General features: G+C 48.5%; 7 protein-coding genes across 7 annotated transcripts; 3 read left to right on the top strand and 4 right to left on the bottom strand.

Moving 5' to 3' along the window:
* Window positions 1-1,670: 1,670 nt before the first annotated feature.
* Window positions 1,671-2,113, top strand: AO090009000293 (uncharacterized protein; the record flags this gene model as incomplete). Its single annotated transcript, XM_001816722.3, has 2 exons — window positions 1,671-1,877; window positions 1,991-2,113. 2 exons carry the CDS (start codon window positions 1,671-1,673, stop codon window positions 2,111-2,113), a joined length of 330 nt encoding a protein of 109 aa, XP_001816774.1.
* Window positions 2,114-2,376: 263 nt separating this feature from the next.
* Window positions 2,377-3,946, bottom strand: AO090009000292 (sorting nexin-4; the record flags this gene model as incomplete). The annotated part of the gene is made up of 2 exons (XM_001816721.3): window positions 2,377-3,573; window positions 3,653-3,946. The coding sequence occupies 2 exons, from the start codon at window positions 3,944-3,946 to the stop codon at window positions 2,377-2,379; spliced, it is 1,491 nt and encodes a 496-aa protein (XP_001816773.1).
* Window positions 3,947-4,439: 493 nt separating this feature from the next.
* kexB (kexin kexB) lies at window positions 4,440-7,007 on the bottom strand (the record flags this gene model as incomplete). The annotated part of the gene is made up of 2 exons (XM_001816720.3): window positions 4,440-5,205; window positions 5,263-7,007. 2 exons carry the CDS (start codon window positions 7,005-7,007, stop codon window positions 4,440-4,442), a joined length of 2,511 nt encoding a protein of 836 aa, XP_001816772.1.
* Window positions 7,008-10,645: 3,638 nt separating this feature from the next.
* AO090009000290 (uncharacterized protein) lies at window positions 10,646-13,341 on the top strand (the record flags this gene model as incomplete). Its single annotated transcript, XM_023234606.1, has 4 exons — window positions 10,646-11,797; window positions 11,879-12,150; window positions 12,180-12,502; window positions 12,560-13,341. 4 exons carry the CDS (start codon window positions 10,646-10,648, stop codon window positions 13,339-13,341), a joined length of 2,529 nt encoding a protein of 842 aa, XP_023088596.1.
* Window positions 13,342-14,187: 846 nt separating this feature from the next.
* On the top strand, window positions 14,188-15,384 carry trr1 (thioredoxin-disulfide reductase TRR1; the record flags this gene model as incomplete). Its single annotated transcript, XM_003188979.2, has 3 exons — window positions 14,188-14,209; window positions 14,285-15,184; window positions 15,245-15,384. 3 exons carry the CDS (start codon window positions 14,188-14,190, stop codon window positions 15,382-15,384), a joined length of 1,062 nt encoding a protein of 353 aa, XP_003189027.2.
* A 433-nt stretch (window positions 15,385-15,817) lies between these two features.
* On the bottom strand, window positions 15,818-19,222 carry aof2 (putative lysine-specific histone demethylase Aof2; the record flags this gene model as incomplete). The annotated part of the gene is made up of 1 exon (XM_001816717.1): window positions 15,818-19,222. One exon carries the CDS (start codon window positions 19,220-19,222, stop codon window positions 15,818-15,820), a length of 3,405 nt encoding a protein of 1,134 aa, XP_001816769.1.
* Window positions 19,223-23,223: 4,001 nt separating this feature from the next.
* Window positions 23,224-24,089, bottom strand: AO090009000287 (uncharacterized protein; the record flags this gene model as incomplete). The annotated part of the gene is made up of 4 exons (XM_023234590.1): window positions 23,224-23,278; window positions 23,335-23,380; window positions 23,414-23,571; window positions 23,626-24,089. The coding sequence occupies 4 exons, from the start codon at window positions 24,087-24,089 to the stop codon at window positions 23,224-23,226; spliced, it is 723 nt and encodes a 240-aa protein (XP_023088595.1).
* Window positions 24,090-25,480: the final 1,391 nt, after the last annotated feature.

Here is a 25,480-nt window from a genome sequence, read left to right as displayed (position 1 = left end):
CGTGTATGGCTTCTACTGCAGTTCATCACTGAAGATGGGTATTTAGAGTACGTAGTACAATTAGTAACTATCTTGGAGTACGGTTATATCTTGATCGTGAAGTGGCTTGACATTTCAGTGCTACTGATCATGTCACAGTGTAGCATTGCATATCATGAATATTCATCTTTCTATGATATCGGGTAGACAGAGCTGGCATGACTGGCCCTTACGAGTATCATATCTATATCCTATATCATCTTATTCTCAGTCAAACTCCATTGTCGATCATACCCCTCAATGACACTCAAAGAAGATCAGCCCCCATCTCTAAAGATGTAATCCCTCCCCACCTGGACGAGACCCAATACACATTGACAAACGACGACAACACGGGACAATCGCAACCGTCAGCAACCTGGATATCTTCCCGGAATAACGCCCTATTTCCCACCCTATAGGACCATTCCCGAGAGATGCTTCGGAGAATAAGCCAGTCCAAAGACGAATATATTAAAAGGAGCTATAAGGGAACACTGCATGCAGCAAGGACCCCAGCCAATGTATCAGAATGGAGTACGTTACATCTATATTTCTTGGCAAACCCCCAATTAAACAGATCATCCATGAGCATGGCCGATTTTAGCGCTAATGCATGTATGTACTGTGCCTTTCGAGGCCGAGTTACCTCAATATGCATCACTACTACACATCAACTTTGTCGGAGCCAGCTTACGTTGGATAGTTACCACGGATATCAATTGGGTTGGGCTGACTGCATATCGCCCGAAACCTAGAGGATGTTGAGGTGCAAAAGTGGTACGAGACTGGTGGAGTTTCGTGATAGTAGCTGTCATTCATTGAATAAGAACATTGTGTATGTCGGTTTTACTGGTGGTTGATACAGATTGTCCACCTGCACTGTCAATAAGGTCTGTAGTTGGGTAGTAGTATCCTTATTGTGGAAACAGGGTATGTATGATACATTCTCTAGCTCAAGAATGCAGTCTGCAGAAAGCTGAAACAAACCCCTGTGTCTAACCATGTGCGACTCAAACCCCTCATTTGAAGAATGTGCCACCGGGATAAAAATAGTACCCATGTTCAATAGTACAGCATAACTAAGTTCTTGGACTTTTAAGTAAGATATCGCTGAAAACAAGGGCGTGATGCAAATGGGTCTAGTGGATGATGCTATATATAGATTTCAAACCCCGCTAGGGATTTTCTTCAGGGTAGAATACAAAAGTTCCCCTTGGATTCTCTGACGTTTAGAAGTAGGATCAAAAAGCATAGACTAGTAGTCAGATATTAGTTTAAAATAAAATGGCGTATATTCTGCAAACACCCTGCTAATCTTCCGATGCATATCCCGAATATCAAACATTGAAAAGAAAATAATAAAATAAAATAAAAAGGATCTCATTCTTCAAATCCATTCTCTTTGCCACGTAATCGCCCATTCTCCCTCAGGTGATTGATGCCTATTTCCATCTATACACAGCCTCACTTACTTTCCTCCCCAAACATGCATGACCCTCACTGAACTGCTCTCCCACCACCATTTCGATTAACCAACCAACCAATCTCGCCTTCATAAGCGAAGATCTGACACAACTTACGCAAAACTCAATAAACTCCAGGCAAAAAAGAAAGAAAGGAAAAAGGAAGGGAGGAGCAGGAAACAAAAAATGACATCCTCTACTTCCACAACGACAACCAAAACTACAACCCCACCAGCCAAAAAGAGCAAGAATCTCCCAGCAGAATCAGCCCTGGACCTCAGTGCCAACTTCGCGAACAACCGCAAAGGAGCAGTGGGCTATGACCATGAGGTTTACCTCCAATTAACGGCGGGGAGGAACGCTGAGAAGACGCCGAATCAGGTGTATCGGGAGGTAGGTTGATTGCTTTTTTTTTCTTGAACCTTTGATTCTTCCTTGAAGGACGGGATTTATCATCTACGATATGACGTGTCCCTCATGGATTGAAATTGTGTTTTCTTGAATAGGAACGTGTTCGGCAGAGGACTACGAGGGCTTTGGATCCGGCGATTTTGGATCCGCAGGGAGAGCCTGGGCCGGTGGATTTCGAGTGTGCGGAGCACGAGGGAGTTAAGGAGCGGTTGAGGTGACTGGATTTGGGCTTCTGCATTGCATTACTGTTGCTTCTTCTAAGGGTGTTAGTGCGATTGGTTTATGATATCTGCAAGGAAGATAAAGCTATCATGCCGGGTTGTAAGCTACGATAACGTAAACTGCCATGGAGCAGTGGCAGAGTGTTCGTGAAAAAGGAGAACAGGGTAGAGGTAACAAAGCGAAGCGGACAAGAGGCGGCGCAAATAAGAAGAAACATAAATCACTCGTTCATGTCATATCAAAGATATCATCCACACACTCATCGTGTTGTACTACTCTCCTGGGGGGCGGATCCTTCGTGATTCTCATCTAAATCACCTTCCATCTCCGCGACAAACCTCTCCCATGTATTCAACACTCCCTGGTAGAAGTCAATATGCTTCTCGGCCAGCGCTCCAAGAGTGTCCCGGAATTCAACCGCCTTGATTCGCTCGAAATCCGCAACTTCACGGACGACCTCTTCATCGAACATCTCGGACGTGGTCTTAGCAGATTCTACCTCGCGAGTCAGTTCGTCGATGCGCAGCTCTAATTTCCGGACCCGCTCCCGCCGTGACTGCTCATGGTCGACCCCGCGCATATCTTCCATCTTGGAGCGGATGAAGGACGCAGGCGATGAGGTCAGGGGATTAGAGGCATAGTAGGATGATGGGTTGGTGGCGAGCGAGTCGCGCTCGCTCACGGCTTTGTTGCGGTAATCCACTAGGGCTTCAAAGTCGAGTTGTTTCTGCTCACGGGTTTTTAGAAGCGCCTTGAGGGACAGAATGTAGGCCTCCATATCCCGGAGCGAGCCAAGGTAGTTTTGATCCGTGTGATCTTTGAGACCTTTGAGCCCACGTCCCGTCTCCTCCACCGACGCCGCGAATACCTGTAGGGGAACCTCGACGTTTGGCTCCAGAGACACCAACTTGCGGAATTGTGTGGCGAGCTCATTATAGTCGGTCTCTAAATCGGACTCACGCCGAGCAACCCTAGCGACGATTTTCTCTACGTGATTGAGATCTTCATCCAATTTATCTGCCTTCTCTCGAACCTCAATGAACCGGCGATCAGGCTTGTGGACTTTCGTAAACGCATTTACGAAGGTATCGGTAAAGTTGTCAAAAATTCCGGGGGCACCGCTGTTGTCCGACGGATTGGTGGATGTGCGAGAAGTGTGAAGCCGCATATGCGCATTCCAGTCGGGAGATTCTAGGAATATAGCAAGCAAGGGAGCCCGGCGAAGCACCGGATGTAATGCCAAGCGCTTTAGAAATCGATGTAGCGACCACGCACGCCGTGTAGTGAATTCGGGCCCGAACCGATCCCCCCGTACGTATTCCATTTTATGCTTGTCGGGTAGAGGTGGGACCGCGCAAGCAGGATATTCCCGATAGAGTGTCTTGTATAGGAAGAAGAAATCCGTAAATCGTCTGCGCACTGCAAATTCTGACCTCTGGAAAGACTTGAAATCGGTCTGCGATGTCTCTCCCGTCAGTACAGTGGACTGCCATGAACAAGCCGCAGGTAACTCCCGGGGAAACGGGGCAACTCACTTGTGTTGTAACCAAATAAGAGATGTATGCGTCTTTAGTACCGTCATTTTCTTTCAGAGGCGAATCCACCCGGCATTCCAACACCCCATCCCCGATACCTGCTAGATCGACCGCATCTGCCAGTGGCCCGGCTTGTGGGTTTTCATGAGCTGAGCTCATTCTCCGCTTGCCATTGGCATCGTGACTAGTCGCAGGCGACTCTTCGGCATCAGTACCCGAAGTGGTAGGACGAGAGATGTCGCTCTCAGGTTCGTGTCTCCATGAGACATTGTCAAAGTCATCGTGCTGATCCATCGAGGGGTTGCCGTTAGGGAAGCGGCAACTTCACACAGGTAATTGTACAAGTCAAAAGAAACTCGCACGCAATTTATATCACCGGAGAGACCAGATATAGCGTAGTTCGGGATATGAGGAGCTATGGTTGCTGGTGGTAGATTGATAAATGGGAGGTTGAGAAGTTGCGGAGGCAGCAGTGGAGCAGTCAATGGCGGCAGTTGGAGAAGAGGCCGCACCAGCGTCATCGGCCCAAGCGCCAAGACTGGCTTATCCAGCAACTCTATCAACCCCATCCACTTTTTTACTTGTAGCGCGCTTTGCAGCTATTTACGATACCCCTATGCATGTCCTTTATGAGTCTATTTGTCAATCAAGTCAGAATTATATACAGCAGCCTTCGTTCAACATCAGTAATTCACAATATCCATGTAACACATCTCATCTGATATAGCGGGAACGCGCCGAAGGAGTACCATTATAGGGTAGAAGCAAATGCAAAGCCTAGTCCAAACTATGACCGAGCATGGTCACCACTTGTGCTCCCTCGCCGTTCCCGATCTTCACTAAGGGCATGATCCCTATAAGGCTCATCCTCATCGTCGCTAAACAAAGGTTCTTCGTCGCTCTCCCCAGCGAAAGCATTGTAAAGCTCGCCGCCCCGGCGTTGTGTACGACCCGAACGCCCGTTCATAGCCTGCGTTTCATCCTCATCTTCTATCATTTCGAAATCGTAGTCATCACGCGGATCATTACGCAGACGCTTTCGTCGCTGTACGTGGAAGTAGACACCAAGGCCAATACAGAATACAATGATCGAACTGATCGCAGCGTAAATCCAAGCCTGGGTCCGTTTTGAAGCGCCGAACGTGGGGAAGAAGGACGGCAAAAAGCTATCCGCAGAGGTGGTGGTAGAAGGTGATTCAGTAGAACTGGGTTTCGTCGGGGTGGGAGCTTCAGATGTCTCTTGAGCAGGAGCCTCTGAAGGCGTCGTTGGCTGCGCAGATGGCTTTGCGTTCACAGGACGATCCACGGGATCAGTTGGGACAGGTGGGGCTTCAGTCTTAGTTGGGAGAGGATCAACACTAGTGGTAACAACAATGGCATCTTCAATCGAGTGGTCATCGTCATGCTCATCGGGCATAGGATGAAGGGGCTGGCTGGAGCCGTCGATCGAAAGTCCCCAGAGGTTGAGCCGCCAGTCGATGAATTCTCCAACATGATCATTGACATTGGTATCCTTCACAATGACCGTCCACTTTCCAACACCGGACTCACCCCTGAATGGAAATGTCAGGACTGACAACGAAAACTAAATTACGGGAGCAAATACATACCAATGAGCCACAGTCATAAACGTCCAGTCTTCATAGCCAGCCTTTGCATTATCTGACCGCCGCGCTGTACTCAGATGACTGACGATACCTTCGGGGCTGCGCAACTCCACACTGATGTCGCCTCGGCGAGTGTGATTTACATTCATGGTCACAGTGACATGTTCCAGTTTCTCGATATTGGCCTGATACATCATATCCTTGGTAATTTCGTATGAGCTGGCAAGACCCTGGTCACCTTGTGGGATTTCATGCTTCACCCGCAGCCACGGTGAGTGGAACCACGCCTGTGGTTTCACCAGCTCCCACGTCTTGGCCAGCTGTACCAGTGAATATGCATCTACTTTCCCAAACCCCCAGTCATGGCTAAACTTCTTCCCCATTTTGGTAGTCTGCCAGCTCCCGTCGTCTTCGTGGACGGGAACTGCGGTCTCTATCATCAGGTACTGGGCATCTCGCCAAGTTAGTTCCGGTCGGGCACTAAGAGCGAGGGCAATAGTACCCGCAGCTAGCGGGCCTGCGGCAGAAGTTCCGCCGTGAAGTGAATAACATTTATCAGTTCCAACGTCAGTGGTATGAATCGCGTCACTCGAGCCACTGCTATAAGCGACAACCAACTGGGCAGAGCATGATTCCGAGTAGCTGGGATGTTTGCCCTCTCGATCAATAGCGCCGACGGTGATGCTGTAAATGCTGTTTGTGTAGCCGTCGAAATTGCAGTTGTCATCGTACCCTGCACCATTTCCAGCTGCAAAGACGAAAATAGAACCTTTGCCTCCTCGGCCATTTTGGATACCGTTAACCATAGCTCGTTTGATAAGAATCCCTGGCGCCTCCATCGTGGCGCCATCATCCGGAGGGCCCCAAGAGCATGAATATATATCATTGCGCTGAAAGCCATAGTTGATGGCAGCAGCCTCATCTGCGTCGTCAATGGGTGCGGACAAAATCCGAATTCCGGCAACTTGGCTGTCGTATGCAACGCCTACTCCACAGACATCATTCCTAGCTGCTCCAATTTCACCAGCACATCTTGTGCCGTGTCTATCATCACCAAGCCGCGGTCTGGGCTCCGGTACATGGTCGTTAAAATCGTAGGAGCCCTCAGCAAAGTAGTTCGGTTTGAGGTCGTTGCTGTACATGTCCAGTCCGTCATCGACCACAGCCGTGATGACACCTTTCCCGGTGATACCTTCTAACCAGACGTCCGAAACATTGAGATCATGGCCAACCTGGACAGTGTTGTAAAGATGCCACTGTCCGCCGAAAATGGGATCTGTAATCCCAAGTGAAGAGGCAATCCGTTTCTGAGCTTGGGCAGCTACGGGGTCCTCTTCTTTCACAGACCCCCTCGACGCCACATTTGTTGGAGGAGCCCTCTTTACTAGTCGCTGTTTTGGGGCTAACTTTTGAGACCAGAGTATACCACTCAAATCTCTTTCCTTGTCCAACGTCATGCCACGTCCTTCGGCACGACTTGACCTTTTTCTGATTCGTGCATGTTCGAGCAGCGCATCGAGGTCTGCACCGTTCTCCTTGGGTATAGAGAAGGTATGGTGTTGTGTGAGTTCACCTACTTGACCCTCGTGGCGTGCTCCGAGGCGTTGGGCGATCTCGTCTGGGGAGGTGGAATCGTCAAGATGAAGAGCAAAGAAATCGCGCGTCTCGTAGGAGCGTCGAGGATGGGCTGATGCCGTCGCGGCACAAAAAAGGCCGAACGCTACCGTTGCACTTTCGGAAAGCCGCATTATGGGAGTAGCGTGAATCGAGATAGGCTCCTATCAGTAGTAAGGCGAGATGAGGACAAATAAGATAGTTGCCATCAATAAGAACAGTACCAGACAGTTCAGTAGATGGCTTGCGATTCAGAAAGCAACTTCAAGGAAAAGAGTACTATAAAGACAAGAAATATGCAATATAAACAGCAAGGGGGGTATGAAATGGTTATGTATTCAATGAGCACTGCTCGGTGAAGTTGTTGCGGAGGCGGAGTTCGAGAATGGTGTTCACTTCGGGGAAACAGCGGAACCTTTTGCCTTAGGCGACAAATTCATTGTTTAACTTTAACCTGTTCTCCACTGACTTAAATCGTAGTGCTCAGGTAGCCTTTTCATTCAGTGCTAAATATTAATTAATTACAGTACATACTCTAGAAGATTTTGGCCCCACGTCTCAGATTTCGACTAGATGAACATTCTTGCAAAATTCTAATAAGCACTGTACAGAGTACCTTCCTTGACTTATCAGCAGCTAAGCCTCTACTCCTTACAGCCAAAACCCCTCTGACTTCAAGTGAAGGGATGATATGAAAAGTACTCCGTATACTAAGTAACATGGACGGGAGGCAGTTACTAAGAACCTAAAAAAAAGTAAAAAGAGTTGAAAGGACTATTCAGCCCTGTTTTGGTGACTTCTTTTCTTATTCTGAGTTTTCCCTTTCTTACTGTATGTACAATAAAATGAGATGACGACTACAATAGACGAATCAACATTGTGAAATCGAAGTCGGTATGCAGATCTAGATCGCGGTCCATACAATACCCCCTTCGATGTATGTGCTCCGTAATTTTCAAAATGCCTCAACAGTCCCCTCGGAATTACTTTTTATATCAACAGCTCGGCCCATTCACAACCGTAACTAATTGCTCTAAGAGGCAGCATTGAATCTACGGTAGATGTTGAAATAAGATTACTGATCACACCGCCGATTGGAGAATCTAAATGAAACATCCCATGATGGACAGCGGATGGGAAACATGTCTCAAAAACAAGAATGCCATTATCTTCTTTACAATGTTACTAAAACCGACTATGCTCAATGCTGACTCGGTGCATTCATGATTTGCTCATTCACCAGCGGATGCATCCAGTCGGTGAGCTGCTGCAACACGACTACAGTACTACTTATTATTATACACGGATTACTGACACAGCACGATGGATACTTTTCGTCATGTTTTCTATCCAGGTACCCTTTCATGCTCCTAGTCCGATAATTCCTCTCCTTCGAAAGCTAATAGCTAATTTCTTTTCTTAGAAAAAGGGGAACGTGAGCCAGTCGTGGTGCCTGGCGGGAGCATGTTTAATGCAGGATGACTGACGAGTCAGCCCCGCATGGAACTGTGCTGGTTCGCCATTGCCAGCCACCGACTTAATTCTCATTAGCCAGCACAATGAGATTAATTCGTCACTCCAATATAATCCTGTTAGCCTGTTGATTTTTCTGTCATCTCATTAATTTTTTCCATTCTTTTCCCCCCTGGTTGAAATCGCGGTATTCGATCATCTTACCTTCCTCTCATACTGTACAAATCCACCCTTGTTACAATCCATATACTACATCGCTTGTATACTACTCCGCAACTTTCAACTCTGCGAATTAAGCGATGATTTATTCTTCCAGTGCCATCACCATGTACTAACACGAACTGGTCTGGTCAAATCATCTGCTACTATCATAAATTTGGATACGAATTGATTTCTTTTACGATCTTTATTGGTGTCGCTAACCTTTCTATTCCCCGCGCATTTGATTTTTACCGGTGATAAAGTACGGAAGCTTTCTGGGTAGTGTGTGTCGTGAAGAATCCGGGAGCTTTGAAGGATGGCTACAGCTAGCTCCCAGAGGCCTACTAATGGAGGCTCAATACCTCCCCAATCCGTCCCTCTGAATAGTGTACCACGCGCACCATCGCACCGACGGCAGCAGTCTCACGACATGAAACCTACCGCATTGGATTACGAAACTGATAGCGATCAGACTTACGGATCTGTCGATGTCCCGCAGACTCGAGCGGTGTCCTACAAGAACAACCCTGCTGCAGCTCGTGGCCATCAAGCTTCTCGCTCGTTCTCCGCGAGGACCAAAGACTTGTCCTGCGAAGGACATCAAAACTGGATGGAAAAGCCATTACCACCAGAGTCATATGCCTCACCCGATGAGTACGCTACTTCACGGGGCAGCATAACTGATTCTAGACTTTCTATCTCAAGTTCGGTGAAGCGAGATGACCCTCATATGGTCCCATCACCTAGAGACAGTCACCAATCACCATTGAGTCGCTCTAACACGGTACGCTCCACGGCAGAGCAAAAGCATGATTGGGCGGCAGATCGGTCACCTCTTCAAAAGCTTGAAGTGGCACTCACTGGAATCAGCAAAGAGGAGAAACGAGCACGGGTCATGGAAGCTGAGATGAGGGTGAAAGAACGGATGGCACGCCAGCAAGCTGAAAAAATCAGTCGCGCAGCTGTTCCGGTGCAATCTCGTCAGGGTACTGTACCGCGAGATACTTCGAGCCCTCTAACAGAAGTTTCTCAGCAGACAGATTTTGAGCAGCCAGCTCTACCGCGTCAAAGGCCGGCTCAAGGTCCTTCAGACAGAGCAAAACCTCCTCGCGCGCGAACATCATCGGTACAACATCCAGTGCCATTGCCCGCTAATGTACCGCATCATGTAAGAGGCTACCCCCAGAATACGGGAGTTGTCAGGACTGGCAATGCTCCCAAACGGTCTGTGTCCGTGAGCCACCCAGCAGGAAATAACGCTCTGGGCCCGCAATCAACGAAACCGAACATGCCGCGAGAAATTAGCGGTCCTTACGCTGCGGATGCTCCCCCGGCCCACCGGTATCCTGTCCCTGCTGCGGGACAAACGCCATATCTAAGCCCTGCAACGTCGGGGTCCAGACCAGTGCCACAAGCTATAAGAAGAAAAGAGCTCCCCACAGCGGCTATTGTGCCCCAGCAAGTGGACCCGAATGCCTACGCGACTGGGAATGGGTCTACTAATAATGCTATGCCTGCACACTCCGATTCAAGTCGAGAGCCAGGTGGGAATGCCACAATGACATCTCAAATTTTTGAGAGCGAGCCTGCGTCACAGCCTAAACCTAAACGGCAGACTGTTTCGTTCGATGTCCCACCACCAACGCCTCCACCTTTGTCTGAGTGGAAAACAGCACCAGTGGCAAGACTGGGTGCTTCTGACTTTGACTACCAAAATTTCGATGTCAATAAAAGTAAGGCGTGGTGGGAAGGCGGCGGAAGCAACAACCGCAGAAAGAGTAGGGCTCTGCCAAACAACTACCAGAAGCCACCAAACACCAAGCCTTCGGGTATGTCCTATCCCTTGATATGTTCACCCAAGATTGCAGATTTCCAGGACTGATATTAAGTGTGACATATAGCGAATATGCGCTTCCAGCCACACCTTTTCCTTAAATGTGGTCCTTTACTCCGTTATGGGGGGTTGAAGCGGGTGCGAATCGATGGGCCCAATGGGCCATTCGATAAGGAGACTTGGAGAGGTAGTGTGTTGATTGTGACAAGGGATTCTCTCTCTTCATATGAGCCACCACCTACTCTAAGGTTATTTTCTCAGCCAATGGATCTGCTCCCTCCTCCTCCGACTGAACTAAATGGAGAGGATGCTAAACTAGCCCCTGAGTATGTGGACCCGACAGCTGGACTTACGAAATCTGGGCGAGATGGTCGGCCTCTCTATGTTAAACCGGTAGATCATACAGAAGAAGAGCTGGACCTCTCATGCATTGAGAATGACGACGGCATCTATGAGATGTCACCCAGCATCATTGACTACAGCAGTGAGGGTATCAAGCAACCCATCCCAGCCAACAGAGTCCATTCTATGGATGGAGAAACCGCTGGATTCTACAAGGAGGTTGCGGGGGCCCGCCTCTACGCCGATCCAGGAAGAGATGTCACTTTCTGGAGGTTTAATATAGAGATTGAATTAGGAAATACACAGCAGCGAATCGCATATCGTCTCAACCAAGGGCCGGCTCTGGGATTCTGGGTGCCCGCCAGGGGGCAGACGATGAACATAATGTACCACACATGTAACGGCTTTACCCCAGGCGTCGACTCTAATAAGCTCTGTGGTCCAGACCCTCTGTGGCGAGACGTGCTCAATGAGCATCAGACTCGCCCATTCCATGTCATGGTCGGTGGAGGAGACCAGATATTCAACGACAAGATTACAGCAGAATCACGCTTTTTCCAGGAATGGGTCAAGATGAAAGATATCCATGAGAAGTACGACACGCCGCTAAACATGGAGTTCAAAGCGGAGTTGGAAAACTCCTTTCTTGAGCACTGTTCACGGTGGTTTTCACAGGGGCTTTACTCCCTTGCGAACTCGCAAATTCCCATGGTTAACCTCTGGAATGACCATGAAATCATCGAAGGCTTCGGATCTTACCCCGATGAGTTCATGAGCACGCCCGTAATCTCAGGGCTTGGCAACATAGCATTCAAATACTACTTGCTATTCCAACACCACAGCGTTCCGGAAGAGACCGAGGCAGATGAGCCTAGTTGGCTGCTTGGGGCTCTTCCTGGACCGTATATCAGCCACCGAAGCCGCAATTTGTTCATGTCTCTAGGTGGTGGGGTGTCTCTTCTTGGCCTAGATTGCCGGACAGAACGCATGGTGAGACCACAGTACCTGTTTAGCAGCAGAAAAGCGGTGCTAATAATATATCATAGAATGACGAAGTACTCAGCGAACAGACTTGTGATCTAGTTTGGGACAGATGCCACCGTGAAATTGTCCGTGGCGAGACGAAGCACTTGCTAGTGCTGCTGAGCATTCCAGTTGCATATCCTAGGGTGGTATGTCACGGGCGCTATAACCGCAATTCTTTCCCTTCTAACCTTCTCACAGGCGATGGTGAAAAATATTCTAAACAGCCGGAAATCGCTCGGCAAAGCCGGACTATTTGGCGGTTTTGTGAACAAGAGTGGGAGCAAAGTTGAAATCTTTGATGACCACTGGACAGCTAAACACCATAAGTCTGAACGCCAATACTTGATTGAAGATCTGCAGGACTTGGCAGCAGACAAATCCGTCCGTGTGACCATTTTGAGGTATGAGATTGCACTCTGCCATCTTTTAGGGCCGAGTTAACAAGCATCTTTTCCAGCGGCGATGTGCATTTGGCTGCCATTGGTCAATTCTACTCGAACCCGAGATTGAACTTGCCTAAGGACAAAGACTATCGATACATGCCCAACATCATTTCCTCCGCTATTGCAGACATGCCCGAGACGGAGATGGTGTCAGACACGCTCAACAAACGGAACCGAGTTCATCATCTGGATACTAATACGGACGAGGACATGATACCCATCTTTACACAAGATGTGAATAATAAGCCACGGAATAACAAGCGATTGCTACCACGCCGAAACTGGTGCTCCATCCGTGCGTATCAGCCAGGTCAGTACTGATATCATTGGCTTATTGGCCCTTTTGTACGTTGCTAACTAGGCATAGGTTTTACTCCACCGACAACACCGGAATCTGAATCGTCACCGCCAGTGGAGGAGCCTCGACCGGGCAAGTTGCAAAGGACGCTGTCCTTGACACGCGGGGACAGACCCCAGGGTAGCGGCGGCCTGTTACGCCGACTCTCAGGACGTGGGCGGCCACCGACTAAGGACTTTAACCTTGGAGGGAACCCAGTTGGGCGGCGTATGAGTATGGATGGTCCATTTCCGCCTGCGGAGACAGGTGATAGCTACTTTCCACCGCCGCCAGATTCCCGCCCAGCTCCATTCCTTCGACGGCCTACAAATCTGAGCCAGAAAGCGTCTAAGAAGGCTGCAAAGCAGGGAGACGATGGGGTTGGTGCCTTCGTTAATTTAGAAGGGGGGTTGGCCATCTCCTTGAACATGGAATTAAACCCGAAGGATCCATCCGGTATTACGACCCCATACAAGTTGCTCGTGCCGATGCTGCGATACGAAGGAAATGAGTACGACCCCCCTGCGGCGCCAGTTGCGAAGGGCTGGAAGCGATGGTTGAGTGTACGGAGAAGTAGGAGAGAAAAGCAGAATGTGGAGGACACCGAAGCCGAAGAAGGATTCAGCGATGAGGAAGACGAGGATGAGCATGATCAATATGAAAATCATGGACGCTCAGCGGGCCGTGAGCATGAATACATTGCCGGTAGAGACGCGCCTCCGGAGACAATAGTCCCGGTAGCTAATCCAGGCGAACTAGAGTATGATGGTGTTGCCGAAACTTCGAGGAGGAGGAAGTGGTTTGGCCGATGAGCCGATTGATCTGATTTGATCTGATATGATTATGACGACTATTGATGACGACGATGATGATCCTGACGACAAAAATATGATGATAATGAATGTAAGATCTATGAGCTACTACTTGTATACAGTGGATACCCTCTGAATGTGAATGTGAATGTGATGAGTCTTTCCTGTGCCTCGATCCTTCTTATCGTATACATTATAGGACTGTAGATTCTGGATTTTGCCTGAATGCAAAAGATTCCGGCGATTGATCCGAGATAAAGGATTGATCGATAATCAGCGGCGGTCTCGGCCCGTGACTGCTTTCTAAGCATGCACGTGATCCGGTCTCGCCGTCGCCCATCCGTAATATTTTTTCCTGTACCTGGTCGGAGAGTGAAAGGAAGTCGCTTCCGTGGGATTCTTATGCAATTCCATTCTTTGTCACTAAACTGGTTTATTCATCGTCTCCACACGGATTCTACGTAGGGAATTCAATCAATCAATCTCTTGGCCGTGAACGTTTAGCTAATCTTGAACCATCCAGCCCAATTTTCGTCAGACCGTCCCCACCACCCGGCAATCTGAGCCCCTCTTCGCCTCTTTCTCTGCGCTCTCCCTGAACGCCATAATTAAAGCCGCCTATTTCCCGACCCGACTTTCTTTCTTTCCCTTCCCAATCTCCCTCCCAACACCGTCAAGCTGTTTTCCTTCGCCTCTCGACGACTTCCCTTTTCCTCCCTTCGGTCCTCACTCGGATTGACAGCCGCTGCTGCGTCGTCTCTGCACCAGAAATCCTCTCCGTCTGCTTCAGTCCTAACGAATAATCTTTCGACGCCCTTGCGCGTCAGTCAAAGTTCAGCAACCAGGATGGTGCACAGCAAAGTCGTTAGTGAGTTTCCTCATTTTTTTTTGTATACGATGCTGCCGAGGTCAAAGAGAGATACTAACTTGGTCCCCTCCGTAGTCATTGGCTCCGGCCCCGCCGCACACACCGCCGCGATCTATCTCTCGCGTGCGGAGCTCAAGCCTGTCCTTTATGAGGGTATGCTGGCTAACGGCACCGCTGCTGGCGGTCAGCTCACCACCACCACCGACATCGAGAACTTCCCCGGCTTCCCTGATGGTATCGGTGGTACAGAGCTGATGGAGAACATGCGCAAGCAGTCCGTCCGGTTCGGAACTGAGGTTATCACTGAGACTATCTCGAGAGTGGATTTCTCGCAGAGGCCGTTCAAGCTGTGGACGGAGTGGAACGATGGTCCTGACAATGAGCCCGCCCGCACTGCCGATGCCATCATCATCGCCACTGGTGCCAATGCCCGTCGTCTTGACCTGCCCGGTGAGACCAAGTACTGGCAGAACGGAATCAGCGCCTGTGCCGTCTGTGACGGTGCCGTGCCAATCTTCCGTAACAAGCCCCTCTATGTGATCGGTGGTGGTGACTCCGCTGCCGAAGAGGCCATGTTCCTGGCCAAGTACGGCAGCTCGGTTACCGTTTTGGTCCGTCGCGACAAGCTTCGTGCCAGCAAGGCCATGGCCAACCGTCTCCTGTCTCACCCCAAGGTGACCGTTCGTTTCAACACCGTTGCGACCCAGGTCCTGGGTGACGAGAAGCCCATGGGCTTGATGACCCACCTGCGTGTCAAGAACACCGTCACCGGCGAGGAGGAGACCGTCGACGCTAACGGTCTCTTCTACGCTGTTGGCCATGACCCCGCCACCGCCTTGGTCAAGGGCAAGATCGACCTCGACGACGAAGGATACATCATCACCAAGCCTGGTACCAGCTACACCAGCCTGGAGGGTGTCTTCGCCTGCGGTGACGTCCAGGACAAACGCTATCGCCAGGCCATTACCAGTGCCGGTATGTCATGACCCTACCACGTCCCCGTCCAATGTCACATATACTAACAGTCTTTTACAGGCTCCGGCTGCATTGCCGCTCTCGAGGCTGAGAAGTTCATCGCTGAATCTGAGTCCTCTGGAGAGGAGGCTCCCGTCAACGAGGTCAAGCAAGACCCCCAGGGTAACACCGCGGAGTACAAGTCCAACCCTCTCCTCTAAACGTCCCCGTCCCGCCACACCTGATCTAAGATTCCTCATCACCACCTCTTCATCACACCTAGATCTGCCCTACACCGGCTGACTATCATGTTTCATGTCCTACGGATATATCCTTTTTGCCTATTTTGATGGTTGTTTATATTAGACTTCAGCGTTCTGGTCATTTTCCTCGGTTTGTGATGGGAAGTTCAATACATTTTTTTCGGTTCCTTCGATGATACTCGTGGCGCGCATGTTTCATGGGTCGCTAAACTATGAATTTCATATCAATAGACTAGAATATAGAGTAATTTTCGAGGATCTTGATTGAAGTCTGGTTTCATTTGGTAATACAAGAAATGATCGTTAAGAGCATATATCTCACATGGTATGCATCAACTCGTGCAATCATGATAGGAGCAAAACATCCAGGTTAGTCTTAATGACTCGACAATCAAGAGGTATGCAACGAGCCGTTCACTTGTACCCCATTTGTTTGGGGATGGACAGTCGCAGCAATAGTTCCTCCTTGAGTCTGATCGCGCGAGTTGTTTATATGCTGTCCCAATGAAGAAATAGACGAAGTAGTACCACCAGCACCAGTGGATAAGTGATTTGTCGGCACAGCAGTATCTGCAGAATGTATTCCCCAACTTGCAAATGGATTAGCTGCATACCACTTCGTCTTCAATTCGCCAGCCTTCTGCTCCCACTCGGCGATCTGTTGTTTCCATCGACTCCACATTTCCGCATTTGTCTGTCGGTTGACCTCTGTCTGTTCGATGTACGGCCGCTTTTCCTCCTCGCTGGCTCGCCGCCACATGAGCCCGAGCTCATGACGGATCTCATCGCGAGCAGCTTTAGCATTGGGATCGTTCGTTGCCGCCCGGCGAGCTTCATCGCATTGGGCGCGGCATATGCCCCAGTAGTCTTTTTGGTAGAGGAGGAAAGGGTTTAGGCCTGTTCTTGCTGGTCGGGGCATGGGAGGGCCTATTTCCGATTGGACTGATGTCCACATTGCTTGTTCGTAGGCTTGTTGACGGGCTGATGTGGGTGAGGTTGAGTCTGCTGGGTTGGTGGGAGTATTGCCAGTGGATGATGCTACAGACATGTGTGGCTCTTTTCGCTTTTGTCCTGCTGTTGTTGGGGTGCTAAGTTCTGCTTTTCCCTTCTCCGGTACAAGGGGGTTCGGTAGTGCTATGGGTCCTAGTATGGATTCGATCACCTCAGCGCCAGCGCGGAGCCCAGAGAGGTACGCCCCGTGGACAGTGGCAGGGTGAGTGCCACATGTCGCCTCCCCTGCAAAGTGCAAATTGCCAATCGGCTTGGCCATCAGGTCGTAATCTCCTGGAAGTGCCTGCGCTGCCACGTAGGAGTAACTGCCCCTAGTGAATTTATCGGACTTCCATCTGGTGATTATTGTCTCTAATGGATCGGGAACCACCGTATGTTTGAATATATTGCGGAGTTGGCTAGTTACCTCCCCGATGATTTGGTCATCAGGGGTACATTCCGCCTGAAGAGCGGCATCTCCGGCCATAAGAGCAATGAGGACAGGGAGCCCGGTAGTCTTCAGACAATTCCAGAAAAGGTAGAATCGACCCCGGTTGGTAGCATAATCCTCTTGAATAGTGCTGTTTCGATTTGTGGGTTCGCGCAGAAGCCCAAACATATCTCGTTCAGTGTCCCAGAATGGTTCGTCAAACACCAGAATCACCTTATTCATTACTCCAAACCCGAGTCGATTGATGGCTCCACATTTCCATTCGGGCAGAGGGGGTTCAAACTGTATGGATTGATGCTTGAGAACGCCCAAGGAGCCGGTGAAGACCACTTTGTCTGCCACAAACGATTCGCCGTCTTCACAGTGAACAACTGTATTTTGTTTGCCCATTCCAGATGGGTCGTATAATATCTTGGACACTATCTTGTTTGTTCGAACATCGAGTTTTGTAGGTAATGAGAATAGCCCGTACGGGACTTGTTGATACCCACCTACTACCTGCGAATGCTCGCCTTCGAACTCGTTTCCTATATCTTGATCCCACCCGGAAAGACTAAGTCTATTGACATTAGTCGCGTTCGCATATTCCAGATTGGCAAAGTGCCAGTTAATCAACCGCATGTCTTTTGGGGATAGAGGGAGCATCCGCTGGTATTGGCGGATGCCCTCGTCTAGCGCAGCACCTAACGTTTGAGACGACGAAATTTTGGCGACAGGGTCCAGGTTTAAAGTAGCGTTAGCTGGGATACCATCGTTCAATCTCCAACCGTTCAATTGACACGTTAAAGCAGCTGGCTGCTCCTCCGAACGTGCAAGATCTGCGCCCGACGCTCCAGGCGCCTTGATGTCTGCGGTTTTATGACCTACGCCTCGGCGGACACGCTTTGTGGGAAGCAGTAGGCCGATAGTACCGGAAGCCCTTGCTTCCTCGTATTGTCTTACTGTGACACCATCGCTTGTTGACAAATCGCGACCTGAATCAATCAATTCCCGCTCGCCTTCCGCGGTAGGAACGACGATGGATTTATGTCGATAGAACCCGGAACGGTCCAAGACATCGTCATAGAGCCTTTCATCCATCGCGTCCTGAATCTCATCCACCGGTGAACCATCTATGTCATAAATTGTCGAGATGTCGCGTAACAAGTGATATGGAAGAGCCAGCTGGCTCCGAATAATTGGGTCTAACGGATTACCACGGTCGAAACCAACAACTATATGCGCACCCATCTCGGCCTTAGGGACTAGTCCGGGACCTAACTTAGATGTCTGAAGACTTCGCAAAGGATGTGAGTATATACGACCCCCAATTCTGCGTCTTCCTTCTAACAAGATGACCCGAGGGGTTGTGGATGCGTCACGATAATGCTGAAACAGACCCTCCAAGTGCCGTGCGCAACCAAGACCTGACATTCCAGCCCCAATCACGACAACCACTGGACCTTCCCTGCGCCGGCCTTTCTTTGGAGTTACAAAAGGCATAGGAATTTCGACACAGCCGAAGTTGATGTACCCATTTCGTACCAACCATTCATACGCGAAAGAGGCAAGGTTCATCCAACGGTAGTCCTTCGCACATCCAAGAGCTTCCTCCTTGGTAACGCTCACCATGGGATTTCGAGTCCATAGTCGAAGTATACCATTCCGTATGTTCAGATATACCGTGACGTGCAGATGACACAAATAATCCTGCAACGCTTCCTGCTCCTTTATGTGCAATGCGTACGGATTGAGTCTAGATGCATAAGCTGCCGAGACGCATTGCTGAGCGTAAACTGCAGCTGGAAGTCTCGAGGGTATGGAGGATCTAGGGCGATATTTCGGGAGCCCATTCACGCTATCTGCGTTTTTAGTGTCTGTGACCAAAGAAGATGAAGAGAGCTTGTTGATGTTTGTTATCGATGGAGTTGGTTTAGTTTGACTCGGTTGAGACAGGAATGAAGTAGTCGTGATCGAATCGCTCGATCTACCATGGGCCGTAGTTGCATGAGCATCCTGAGACAGATAATCTGTGCTTCGGGAACTAGAGTCAACCCCCTCTAAAGACGTTCTTCCTACCCGAAGGCCTGGGTTTGAGTTGCTGTTTGGGACAGAATACAGATTTGTGACACTGGCTTGATTGAAGTTGTTATCCAGATGTGAGGCATGAGCTTTCATCACGCTAGCGTTCAACTGCAGACTGCTCTTTGGCAAAGTTTGGTTTGATGGCAGTAGGGCAACATGACCGCTACCATTGAAGCTAATGTTTGTTGGGATATATTGGTCTAAATGAGTGGTAATCTCATAAGATTGGCCATTAAGGCCATGCGTTTTCATCGAAGCTGCGGCTCCCATATTGCTGGCAAGGGGTGCCATTGTGTCAGGGTATGTGTTGTAGCAATGAGACCGACTTTTGCCCAGCTCAGTAGAAGGTAATTATACTATACTGAGTCTGCCAATAGACATAGCACTTCCATCGTTTGAAAATACAGTAATCTCAGATCTCAGCGTTTCTATCCATTGTGGGTCCACTCATCCGGAGCCGTTGGTGGCGGGAAGGAGAGAAGCTTGATATAGGGATATACGAAATTCCTTCAGATAATGTCAGAAAAATGTTATATGATTGTTTATAAACTTCTAAAGATACGGTTATTGGACATGAGAAAAACCTCGAATCACATGGAGCAGGAGTCCATTGACTTACCTGAAATGTAGTTCGAGGGGTTATTGAGGGCAAGAAAGATACTGACTACCCGAACCCATCACTTTCCTTCTACAACCGATGCAGCCCTAGAGGATGACAGTGTACGGTAGCAAGCCAACAGTCAATGGGGGTAATTGCCAATAAAGGCGAGGGAAAGAGTGCCAGGACTCTGGTAAATAGCAGGGTGATGTGAAACCTGAACTCTGAGGCTATCGATGGTGATTTGGTACTGCCGAAGGGCCCATGCGTATTTTTCAGTCCGAACCGAAAGCATGCCACATTCTGCAGGCTGCACTTCCTCTCTGCTTCCCCAATCTTCTCTCACTCAGTCCCTGATCCCTTGTCATCGGAAATGTGTCAGGCATACCTGATGACGCTGTAACTGACAAAACAGTAATGGTGAACAATCCCTCGCAAAACTAGGGGATTCTGCAGGAATACTTTACTGGCATGCATGCTTGATATTCTGACTTCTTCCCGCTCCAATGGCGGTTCCCCGAAGTGAAGCGACTCCGGATCCCATATCAGGGTTAAAAGCCAACAAGGTCGATACGTCATTTGCCATGAAATGACCCTTTACTCATAGAGATTCCTAAATCAGCGACATGGTGACGATTCATAGCCATAGCTCTGTTTAGCCCTTTCGAGCCTTGTTATATATACTTGATCTGGTCCACATAAGTCCGCTCGGACGCCAGGGGCGATGGCTACCCTCCGACTTTGGCGTGTGCTCGCTCGCTACTAATTCTATTGTTTCAGTGCGTTGTTATACAAACTTCCCACCCACAGCGCGCACCTCCAGTGGAAGTTCTCTATCGCATGTCATGAGGTGGTGGAAAATCTTCAGGCACGGCGAAAGCATGGGTACCTTAAGAGCATAGCATTCGCTACTCTAGATTCTTGGTCACAGGGTCTAGGAGATGTAGTCGCTGTGGGAGAGGTTCCGCCAATGTCTCTGACCTTCGGGGCATCGTGATGGATGCTATGTCGGGGTTTATACATGGCTTTTTACTAGAGATGAAGCTGCTGAGGAACTTGAGGTCGATAGAAGTCTGTCACCACCTCGAGCTCATCCCCATAAGATGTGGCCCGTAGGAACTCGCCATGAGTATATGCCCGGTACTTGCAGAACATTACAATATGGGATACGGCAGTTGAATGATCACCAGATGATGTGGTAGCAAGTATTTGCTGCGACGCAATATGCAGTACAACACCGATGTCACCCCGAGTTTAGAACGTAGATAGTGTGCGTTTCAGGTGGATTGAAAGGATTTTATGCACTGGCCCGTCACACTCTATTTCAATTGAACTGTCTTGAGTGTTTCTGAAGACGGCTAGCGCTCGCATGCTTCGACTGTACGGAGACACTCGCATGCATGATGCAACTCTGATGACTGCATTTTCTTGATACCAGTTGTAAAAGGCTACTCGGTGAGACACCTAGAGCTTCGTTATTTATGCGATTCGTCTGCTTTCTCGAAAACCGTGACAAACCGGGATTCGATAATATCGGGCTTGGGATAAAAAAAAACAACACCACTAGTAATGGAAGGCTGACTAGAACAACCTCTACCTCGCAATATCGGTGTAAACACAATAACCAATATCAGATCCAGTGATGAACTGGCTTGAGAACAAGACCTTAGGTTACCGTGTCAGCATAGTCGGTTTTCCTGGTCCAGATCTTGTAAAATATATATATGCGATTGTGCTAGAAACTGGCAATAAAGTATAAAAAGTCTATAAGACCCGGCAATATCTCAAAACAAGGAAACAACTATATAATATTCTATAATCCAACAATTCTCGTAGACCTCAATACATAAAAACCAACCAAACCAAGCTCATTATCACTATAAGATTGCGAAAGGCAAGCAGATAATTGTCCTTGAGTACTCTCGGTAGCATTGCAGTAGGCGGCACAACTCTCCTTACCAAAGTAGCCGGTGGTACCATTTACTTCAAAGCAGCATTATTGTAAGGTCGTGTAGGGGTCTTGGGTCGCATTCCAGCGCTGATAGGTTGGTAGACCACAGGTATTGGGGTAGAGGAGCTCCGGGAAGTCTGTGAGGGTTGCACAGCGAGCAGAACCGATTGATGCCGTGTTTTGTTAACGTGTATATATGTACATGTATGTGTTTGTGTAGAAGCGAGCGTAGGTGTAGAACTATATGTTTTATTTTTGAATGTAAGTAGGCATATGTATCTAGGATGAGAGAAGAGCCTACCGATGGTCTAGTAGTTGTTAAGAAATTGGGAAGGAGGTATCCAGAGCATAATAAGTATTCATCAGCAGATGGAACATACGAGAAAGGATCTGTCAGACGTCTAACATGAGGTAAACCTAAGGCGATCAGTGATACATCGCGAAACCTTCAAACGTATGTTCTGGTAGGCGCTAAGCAGAGATAGATCAAGTTCTGAGCCCACAAAATCGATTACTAGTCTTCAGGATGGCTTGTTACCCGTTGACAAGTGCTTAATTGCTCCATTGCAGCCGAAGAAGTTGCTATAAGATAGTATTTTGTAATGGAAACTGGAACCCTAGAACTGCCAAGTCACTGCCTCCGTGGTCTGTTATATAGTGATATCAAGCTTGAGCCCTATTACCTAACATTTCAGTACTAGAGTGGCATAATATAGCCTATTAAACATATTTTATAGCTTCGCCGGTGTTCATTGTTTGCTTTGATCACTGTTACTCTTGATACTTATATCATTCGAGGTAGACTTAGTCGCTGTTGGTTTTCTATTTACCATTTTACGTAGGTATTAGTACAGACTTAGCCAAATTCGAGAGTTACTTATTACATATACCGAATAAAGAGCAGGTAAGCTGCTCAGTAAACAAACCCTGAGTATTGACCCTCACGAAAGCGGCCGAGCCCCAAATAGGTAGGCTACGAGAACTCCAGAAATTCCAGTCTGTATAGGCGCATATATATATACTTGTTTACCTTCTATGAGTGATCTCGCTTCTCTTACTGAGTCTTACGCGAACAGAGCTCTTTTCAAATCGATAGGATTACAGACGGGAGATTGGGGTATGGGCTAGACAATCGAGAACGCCAAACTCCCCAAAAACTTTCAGTATCGCACAAACGATCCTCTTATAGGACATGAACCGTGGCAATTACCTCTATCGCAAGCGGTATATAGAAAGCAAATGCGGCTCCGACTTTCAGCTCTTCCGCACGTGTGTATGTAGGCCGTAAGTCTCCCCCTCGCCGCCATCTCCATTCTTGAAGACGTCGTCAGAATCATTATCTGTGAATTCATCCCGGTAGGGACCCCCGGATTGAAGTCTGGGCGAGTTCTCGCCACCGCTCTCATCGTCAATGGCCAGATCGACATTATCGTCATCGAAATCGTGAAATCCGAGACGCTCCTCCTCATCACGAGCAAGAGTTGTGGCGGCAGTGTTAACATCTGGGTCCTCAGAGAAGGAATGGTGAGGGCGACGGTCAGCATGATCGGCCTGAAGTGATCGACGTATATCGGCTCTTTCTTGAGCCTCTAACTCTTTAGCTCGTGCCATGGTCCTGGCAACCACGTCAGCTTTCAAATTTCGCAAAGAGAATCTGTCAGAGATGCTCACCTTTTATAAATGTACCAACCGGTGAAAATCCCGATCGCAACAGTTACGATGATGCTGATGATATTCACGGCTTTAGAACCTGCGCTCATCTCCTCTCCTTTCTCGGAAAGTAAACGGATCCGGCTGCCTACAAAGGCCGGGACAAGAAGCTTAGGTGTAACGATAGCCGTGGCAAGTCCATACATCAATGGCTGAACGGTCGGGAAGGTCGAAACAGCACCGTTACATACTGAGTACGGTAAAGGACAGAGACGAATCATACACAGTAACTTCAGTCCGTCATACTTCAATGTCAAAGCAAGAGCTGCGAATCTTTTATCGCGCTCCATCATTCTGTTGACGAACTTAGACAGGATAGTCCGCGAAACAACGAAGGAACACGTAGATCCCAGCACAGTCGCAGATGCATACAGAAACCATCTATTAAGGATGTCAGCGGGCTGGCTAAGATAAGGATAAAGACGCAAATCTTACCCTTTCCATACCCCAAAGATGTAGCCAGATATGGTACCAAAGGTAGACCACCCCACTAATGGTGGAAAGGAGACGAAGAATACACATAACCAGAGGACAGTGTATGCCACCACTGATTGCTCCCATTGCTCTGCTACAGGGCCAAGCCATATGAAGACTTTGCCTGTGAAAACCAGGAACCCAATTCCAAGGAGATTGGCAAGCAAAGCAGCTGCAGCTGCACCTACTTTCTGCCAAAAACTCAATCTCCGCCAAATTGCCATCATTCGTTGCGATGTTTCATTCAACCGATGGGTGACCTGCTTCCAGAGAGTAGGACGCTCGGAGGGGTGGGCGGGATTGCTCCTGCCAGATGCCAAATGACTCCATGGCGGATACGAATCATTGTCTGCGGGTGATAGCGATTCTGAAGGCGAGGTGGGGAGAGACAAAGCCCGAGCAGTAGATGTATAGTCGGCAGGCATCTTGGAGGAGTATAAGAGGGTGTGTTATGATTATTCCAAAGCCGGAGAGACAGTCCGAGAACAAGGGTTCGCAAGCCAATGGAGTTCGACGACGGTTACGTGGAAGCGTAGCGTAACACCAACGTGTATCTTATTGTTGTGTTTTAGAATTGGAAAGTAGTCCCCGGTAGATCGCCTCGTTTCTGGCTGTTGATCAATTAGCGAGGGCGTATCTATGCCCCCAGCGTGAGCTGATACATGGGAAGTTGGAAAGGGTTCGGTGTTTTGCAACAAGTCCAAATGGCAGGAAGGCGTTCCTGAATTGGTGGGGAAAAGGAAGAAAGATTTACCAGGAAAAAGCTAAATAGCCATGATGAATCTTCAGACGCAACAGCAGGTAGATAAAAGCATACGATGACAGTTGAAACGTGGCATAGAGCCCCTATAAAGACAACGACAGTTTGTCTGCCTGAGAGTGAAACGGAGGCAGTGCTATTAGTTTGGTGGTTAATTAATGGAATTGGCACAAGCAGTCGCTGACTGTACGGTATGAAGTCACCCCATTACCTCATGTGTACCCCCGGTACGGTATTATTTGTACTCAGTATCAGACATGCTTACTATGACCTACCTACTGAAACTCCGTTCATTTTACCTATCAGGCGGTTATTTAGACTCTATGCTATATATTCATTCGAATAAAGCTCTATTCCTCTTCATTATTGTAGATATAAGGTAAATATAGCTACCGTGCTTTTTGGTACTTGCTTGTATGCAGTCTGCACCCAAGATTGATGATCAGTGGTTGTACCCGATAAGGAGTATATGTATGTATCGGCAGATCGACCAGTGATCCTGTTGGGTTATCGCCCGTGCCAAGAACCCTCTGGGTTGCCATCAGTCTAGATTTCATGGAAAGGCAGCAGCTTGTTCAATTTCCCCCACATTCATGCCCAGCGTCCTTTTCTGGGACGGGAAAGGGGAGTCAAAAAGGCAAAAGGCTATATTGTACCTGATATATCAAACTCTATGAAACAATCAATCGGGTCAAACAAATAACATACTAAAGCAGAGAAAGAAAGAAATAATAAAAGGAGTATGCACAGCTCATTTAAAAATTTATTCAATAAAACAGAAACACCTCTCTTTCTCTGTAACACCTGATCTATATCAATCGATTGGATCCAATGATACTGACACCTATTTCCCTTCTAGTTTAGTGCTTCACTTAATCGGGTGGAAAGATCGAGAGGGAGAATTGGTGGCCGGACTGGAGCCACAGCCTCAGGTTGGAGAACAAATAATCTACAAAGCCAGAGCTCTTGAACAAACATATGTTTCCTCCCCCCAATTAATTCCCACCTTGACACCCGTAAGCGTGCGTACCTTTCCCCCCAACTTACTACTTAGTC

The sequence above is a fragment of the Aspergillus oryzae genome, chromosome 1 (genome assembly GCF_000184455.2).
Source record: "Aspergillus oryzae RIB40 DNA, chromosome 1".
NCBI lineage: Eukaryota > Fungi > Ascomycota > Eurotiomycetes > Eurotiales > Aspergillaceae > Aspergillus > Aspergillus oryzae.
This window is presented reverse-complemented; position numbering and strand designations above follow the sequence as displayed.